At 47.0% G+C, this 7,618-nt stretch overlaps 1 protein-coding gene across 5 annotated transcripts in view; it reads right to left on the bottom strand.

The window, feature by feature from the left end:
• Nucleotides 1-4,721: 4,721 nt before the first annotated feature.
• SEMA4F (ssemaphorin 4F) overlaps nt 4,722-7,618 on the bottom strand; it is a 292,420-nt gene continuing 289,523 nt past the window's right edge. For 4 of the 5 annotated variants that reach the window (XM_039539850.1, XM_039539849.1, XM_039539848.1 and 1 more), the window contains one exon: nt 4,722-7,026. In XM_039539850.1, the coding sequence (XP_039395784.1) occupies nt 6,404-7,026 (623 nt within the window). In that variant the 3' untranslated portion in view covers nt 4,722-6,403. The remainder of the gene's footprint in view (nt 7,027-7,618) is intronic. The other variant, XM_039539852.1, reaches the window with a different exon arrangement.

Below are 7,618 nucleotides of genomic sequence, written 5' to 3'. Positions count from 1 at the left end.
TTCCGCTCTAGATGGTTTTCTTTCCTTACCTAATATTTCTTTTTTTGGCCTATTTCCTCCCCAGTTCTCAAAGTTGTATATAAAATAGCCCGTGTGTAGTGCTGCGGTAACCATGGTGGGCCCAAGATAGTAGAGGCTGCTCCCTTTATTTATATACAGATGTTTGGTGTTACTTTCTATCACGTGCTTTATAAATCCTAACATTTTGTTAACTTTTCTAGCTGTGCACTGAATTGAGTTTTTCATTGTGCTGTCTACAACATACAGCTCCTTTTCCTGAGTTGATAGTTATTTACAACCCAGTATGGTGTATCAGGCACTCCAGTTTTTCCGTCCAATGTGCACTGCTTCACATTTAGAGAGACAAGGTGGGTTACATAATAACTTTTTATTGGCTCAATTTCTGTTGGTGAGCGAGACAAGCTTCTGAGCTACACAAAGCTCTTCTTCAGGAGAATATCCTAAAATTTTGCCCTGCTTCCTCTCTAGTTACCTGTTCCTAATTTAATGTTCCCTGAGGTTTTTCTCCATGTCTCTCTAATTATAAAATATTAACATAAAAGCCCTTTTGTTTTTTGCCTTTTCCCAACTTCTTGAATATTAATATTAATTCAGCTTTGCGAACAGGGACTGCTAACAGGGAGTTTTGCAAGGCAGTTTGGAACAGGAGAGGGAAGGGAGCAGGGGTCCTTTATCGGCCTATCTCTTCCCCTGTAGTACCCTTAAAACCTATAATCCAAACCACTTTTCAAAACCTCTTCTTTAAACCACCCTTCCATTAACTAGGAGACAATGCAGGCAGAAGCCCAGCAGCAGCGTGGGGGGCTATCCAGTTTATTGCGCTGAGTGTCGCATGTATGATTACCTGCCCTGTGGGCGAGTGGCATATGTGTGCAGTCGGTGCAAGGAGCTCCTGGCCCTCAGAGACCATGTTCGGACTTTGGAGGCCAGGGTGGTGGAACTGGAGGAGCTAAGAGAGGCAGAGAGGTATGTTGATGAGGCTTTCCGGGACACTGTAGAATTGTCCCACCTCCGCTCAGACAGCCCCTGCACTGTTGAGGAGGAAGAAAGGCCCAGGGAAGCAGAGCAGTCAATGGGAGCAGAGGGAAACCTTCCCATAATTGGGACCCTCCTTCCAGATGGTGCTGGGGTTGCCTCTCACACTGAGGTTACCTCTCCGGAGGAGGAAACTCCAGTTTCTAGGAAAAGGCAGGTGTTAGTAATGGGAGATTCGATTATTTGAAATGTAGATAGCTGGGTTTGTGATGACCAGGTGAACCGCATGGTGACTTGCCTGCCTGGTGCGAAGGATGCGGATCTCTCGAGGCATCTAGACAGACTTATGTGTAGTGCTGGGGAGGAGCCGGTGGTCGTGGTACATGTAGGTACCAATGACATAGGGAAGGGTAGGAGAGCTGTCCTGGAAGCCAAATTTAGGCTGCTAGGGAAGAGACTGAAATCCAGGACCTCTATGGTGGCATTCTCAGAAATGCTCCCAGTTCCACGCGCAGGGCCAGGTACGCAGGCAGAGCTTCAGAGTCTCAATGCGTGGATGAGATGATGGTGTAGAGAGGAGGGGTTCATGTTCATTAGGAACTGGGGAAACTTCTGCGATGGGGGAGCCTATACAGGAGAGATGGGCTCCACCTAAACCAAAGTGGAACCAGACTGCTGGCACTAAACATTAAAAAGGTTGTAGAGCAGTTTTTAAACTAGGAGATGGGGGAAAGCTGACTGCTGCAGAGGAGCATGTGGATCGGACACAGACTTCTCTTAGGGGAGAGTCTGATGATAGAGAATCTCCAGGTTATAGTCAGGAGTGGAGGATGGAAGAGGATAATGTAAGGGCCGGATCAGATGATAAACAGTCACATTAAAAAAAATCTGGCACATCAGAAAAGGGCAGACAAATAAACAAGGACAAGTTTTTAAAGTGCTTGTACACAAATGCTAGAAGTCTAAACAATAAGATGGTTGAACTAGAGTGCCTTGTGATAAAGAAGGCTATTGATATAATAGGCATCACAGAAACCTGGTGGACTGAGAGCAATCAATGGGCCACAATCATTCCTGGGTACAAAATATATCGGAAGGACAGAACAGGTCGTACAGGGGGAGGAGTGGCACTAAATGTGAAAGAAAATGTAGAATCAAATGAAGTAAAAATCTTAAGCGAATCCACATGTTCCATAGAATCTCTATGGATAGAAGTTTCATGCTCTAAGAAGAATATAACATTAGGGATCTATTATCGACCACCTGACCAGGACAGTAATAGTGATGATGAAATGCTAAGGGAAATTAGAGAGGCTATCAAAATTAAGAACCCAATAATAGTGGGGGATTTCAATTATCCCCATATTGACTGGGAACATTTCACTTCAGGACGAAATGCAGAGATAAAATTTCTTGACACTTTAAATGACTGCTTCATGGAGCAGCTGGTACGGGAACCCACAAGGGGAGAGGCAACTCTAGATTTAATCCTGACTGGAGCGCAGGAGCTGGTCCAAGAGGTAACTATAACAGGACCGCTTGGAAAAAGTGATCATAATACAATAGCATTCAACATCCCTGTGGTGGGAAGAACACCTCAACAGCCCAACACTGTGGCATTTAATTTCAAAAGGGGGAACTATGCAAAAATGAGGGGGGTTAGTTAAACAAAGGTTAAAAGGTACAGTGACTAAAGTGAAATCCCTGCAAGTTGCGTGGGCCCTTTTTAAAGACACAGTAATAGAGGCCCAACTTCAATGTATACCCCAAATTAAGAAACACAGTAAAAGAACTAAAAAAGAGCCACCATGGCTTAACAACCATGTAAAGAAGCAGTGAGAGATAAAAAGACTTCCTTTAAAAAGTGGAAGTCAAATCCTAGTGAGGCAAATAGAAAGGAGCACAAACACTGCCAACTTAAGTGCAAGAGTGTAATAAGAAAAGCCAAAGAGGAGTTTGAAGAACGGCTAGCCAAAAACTCCAAAGGTAATAACAAAATGTTTTTTTTAAATACATCAGAAGCAGGAAGCCTGCTAAACAACCAGTGGGACCCCTTGATGATTGAGATACAAAAGGAGTGCTTAAAGACGATCAAGTCATTGTGGAGAAACTAAATGGATTCTTTGCTTCAGTCTTCATGGCTGAGGATGTTAGGGAGATTCCCAAACCTGAGCTGGCTTTTGTAGGTGACAAATCTGAGGAACTGTTGAGCAATAGTCAACATGGTTTCTGTAAAGGGAAATTGTGTCTTACTCATCTATTAGAGTTCTTTGAAGGGATCAACAAACATGTGGACAAGGGGAATCCAGTGGACATAGTGTACTTAGATTTCCAGAAAGCCTTTGACAAGGTCCCTCACCAAAGGCTCTTACGTAAATTAAGCTGTCATGGGATAAAAGGAAAGGTCCTTTCATGGATTGAGAACTGGTTAAAAGACAGGGAACAAAGGGTAGGAATTTATGGTAAATTCTCAGAATGGAGGGCGTAACTAGTGGTGTTCCCCAAGGGTCAGTCCTAGGACCAATGCTATTCAATTTATTCATAAATGATCTGGAGAAAGGGGTAAACAGTGAGGTGGCAAAGTTTGCAGATGATACTAAACTACTCAAGATAGTTAAGACCAAAGCAGATTGTGAAGAACTTCAAAAAGATCTCACAAAACTAAGTGATTGGGCAACAAAATGGCAAATGAAATTTCATGTGGCTAAATGTTAAGTAATGCACATTGGAAAAAATAACCCCAACTATACATACAATACGATGGGGGCTAATTTAGCTACAACGAGTCAGGAACAAGATCTTGGAGTCATCGTGGAGAGTTCTCTGAAAATGTCCAGGCAGTGTGCAGAGGTGGTCAAAAAAGCAAACAGGATGTTAGGAATCATTAAAAAGGGGATAGAGAATAAGACTGAGAATATATTATTGCCCTTATATAAATCGATGGTACGCCCATATCTCGAATACTGTGTACAGATGTGGTCTCCTCAACTCAAAAAAGATATACTGACACTAGAAAAGGTTCAGAAAAGGGCAACTAAAATGATTAGGGGTTTGGAGAGGGTCCTATATGAGGAAAGATTAAAGAGGCTAGGACTCTTCAGCTTAGAAAAGAGAAGACTAAGGGGGGATATGATAGAGGTATATAAAATCATGAGTGATGTTGAGAAAGTGGATAAGGAAAAGTTATTTACTTATTCCCATAATACAAGAACTAGGGGTCACCAAATGAAATTAATAGGCAGCAGGTTTAAAACAAATAAAAGGAAGTTCTTCTTCACACAGCGCACAGTCAACTTGTGGAACTCCTTACCTGAGGAGGTTGTGAAGGTTAGGTTGTGAAGGTTAGGACTATAACAATGTTTAAAAGGGGACTGGATAAATTCATGGTAGCTAAGTCCATAAATGGCTATTAGCCAGGATGGGTAAGAATGGTGTCCCTAGCCTCTGTTCGGCAGAGGATGGAGATGGATGGCAGGAGAGAGATCACTTGATCATTGCCTGTTAGGTTCACTCCCTCTGGGGCACCTGGCATTGGCCACTGTCGGTAGACAGATACTGGGCTAGATGGACCTTTGGTCTGACCCGGTACGGCCTTTCTTATGTTCTTATGTTATGTTCTTACCAACACCCAGACAATGATCCTTTTTGACAATAATTTTTAATAAATCACAAAATAAAAAAGTTTGATTAAAAACAGAAAACACAAAACAGCAAAACCAGCAGGTGACATTAATTTCACATCCAGTCCCACCCCCACCCCAACCCACCTCCCAGCCACAGCAGGGGCCCATAGGAAGCTAAGAAAGGAATTCTCACTGAGATTGCAAGACAAGCTGGGAAAGCTCCAGTGGCTGGAGATGCTGAATCAGCCTGTGAGGAAGCCAGACATGGCCAGTGGGCCTATTGGGCAAGCCAGAGAACAATGGAAGGTTGGGAGGGTCTCATTTAACCTGCTAAGGGAGATCGGAGTGGGAAAAGCTGCAAGTGGACACGCACAGGAGTGGGAGACGTGTCCCCAGTCCAATATGTGCAGCTAGTCAGCTGCAAGGAGAGGCTCATGGCAGTGATATGGGTGTGTGTCACACTTTTGCTAGAGACAAAGTCCAAAGTGGCTGTGACATTTCTAACAGAGGGAGATGCCCTCGGGTTCAGTGCTTTACAGCATGAATACCTCAGCAACAAGCAACTCCACCTGACCTCACTGCTTGGAGGAAAAGCAGCTCTGGGAGAAGGTTTCAACTTACTCTCTGCAATGTCCTAGTCTCTCCTGTCTCAACATGTATAGCTACGATATTCCACAGTACTACTATGTCATTGGCTTTGATCATTCACATCTACCATAACACACTTGGCAAAACTGTGCTGGGCCTTCTCCAGCCCAGACACACAAGGATCCACATGGCTGCGGACTGAAGGCATGTGCAGTCAGGGCAGCTGCAGAATTTGGCATTATAGAGTCAGCCACCATTCTTTCTGAAGAGTCTTACAGACTTCTGCACCTGGAGGACAACTCCTGTTCTCAGAGGGCCACATGATCTCAAGGAGACTCTGCACCTGGTCTGAGTCACACCACATTCATGAAGATGGTGCTGGTTAACAGAAAGCACCACCAAGGCAGTCACTTGTCAACACTGGCCAAGAGGTCTCCAGGGGCATTTACTGTCTCATGTACCAGACTCTGAAGGCAGAGAAGACTCCACATAAACACAGAAGGCTTCGGTAAGTGCTGGCTGTGCATGCTTCCTGCTCTTGAAGAAGCCAGTAGCGGGTCTCTACCACCATCCCCACAGCTGAGCAGGCAGCAGGGATGAGGGGAATATTGTTCCAGGTAGCTCGGGTTACAGTCACAATCAAGGCTAATTTTAGCCAATACAATCACCACTTCCAGGGAATATCTACAGGATGCAGAGCCTAGGGACCCAGCCCTGGTGCATGTTTGCCAAGTAACACCACCAGGCTAGTAACACAGACTACAATGGCCTGTTCCAAGCAGCTTCACAGAGGTTGGGGGACCTGGGGCCCAAGGACTCAAAGCCATTCAGCATGGAATTCTTTGGCCAGAGCCAGGAGGCTGCATGAAGGTTTTAGCAGAAATAAATCTGGGTGAGTCTCACTCTCAGACACACCAGCTCTGCTCACTGACCACAATGGAGCATCACACTAACTCCAGGTCTAGATGGCCGCATCAGTCAGATGGATTCTGAGAATGGGAACTCTGGCAATGACATGAAGTGTCTGTGCCCCTCTTCGCCTATTGGGGAAGCCACTGCCAGGCATGTCAATGATGGCTGTCCCCTTCCTCCCCCTAGGGGGCAGACATGGCCAGGGCTGTAAGTGATGGCTGTGCCCCACTAGAGGCAGGCATCACCATGGGTGTTGGTGATGGATGTGCTCCCTTCGGGGGCTACTAAATGGAGGTTTCATCGCACTTGGCCAGTGGAACCCCCGTCAGGTAGATCCGGGCTTGGTCTTTGTCCAGCTCACTGATGTAGAGGTGGGGGAAGCCGTTGAGGCTGCCATTCTTCTTAGCTGTAGCGAGCGGGTGGCGCTCATCTTCTGGGGAGCTGGGTGTGTGTGGCTCATGGCTGCAGCTAGTCGTATTCGACTGCATCAAATCCAGTCCATTTCTCTCACGGCTGAGCAGCTCCCTCTGGAGTCGCTCCCGTCGCTTCCTCTCGTAGATGAAGAAGCAGCCAGAGCCTGCAGCAAAGCCAAGGAAAAATGAGAGGATTCCCACCAGGACACTGTAGTTCCGCTCAGTTGTCTTCCAGGCGTTAGCAGAGCTGCTGCCCCTCACCAGGCTGTAGGAGGTGATCACACCCCCTGCTCCACCTTCCATGCACTCGCAGGTGTAATCACCAAGGGTCTCCTCTGTCACTGTGAACTCCAGCCCGTCGCTGCGCAAGGAATACACAGTGGCATCCTGGGAAGGTTTCTGCCACATGCAGGTTGCCCAGGCTGATGGTGGAGTACAGGGGAGCACAACCCGGGCAGCCAGGGACACTGGCATCTCGACTGTAACAGGCACATCTGCAAGTGGGAGAGAAACATTGCATTGGGGCAGGAGCTGAACATGAGACAGGGCTCCTGCCATATGTGCTACTGATTCTCCATAGGCATGGGCAGCAGGAGAGGAGCATCCCCCAGCCGAGTCCCATGGAAATAACAAGGGGGCAGCCGTATCCCCTAGAGACAAAAGAAGAGGGTACGAAGCATATGGCACAGGGACACTGGGGAGGTGAACCCATAGCCTGGGTTCCTCAGGGAAAGCACAATTCTAAGATCCCCTCTTCGGTGGAGATCTTCCTTCTTCCTCTCTTCAGAGTAAGCCCTCCCCCCACCCTCTTAGTCTTTCACAGGCTCCTCGCTATTGTACTGAAAGAAGCACCCTCCCAAACCCGAGTCATTCTATGCCCCTAACTCAGTCCAGAGCCACTCTGGTCTCCATGCCCCTTTCTCCCTACTGCCAGCATCTGCTGCACTGGCACACAACCTGCCTCCACTGGCCCAGGCTGGGGGAAGGTGCATGACCCCAAACCAGTGGCAAGGTGGTCAATCAGGGCTCAGTACAGGCTGGCGTCCTGACATGGCCCTTCTTCCCAGCTGCCACTGGTCCTGCCCC

Source organism: Mauremys reevesii, linkage group 5 (genome assembly GCF_016161935.1).
Source record: "Mauremys reevesii isolate NIE-2019 linkage group 5, ASM1616193v1, whole genome shotgun sequence".
Classification (NCBI taxonomy): Eukaryota; Metazoa; Chordata; order Testudines; family Geoemydidae; genus Mauremys; species Mauremys reevesii.
Note: the sequence above shows the minus strand (reverse complement) of the source record. Positions and strands in the feature narration are given on the sequence as shown.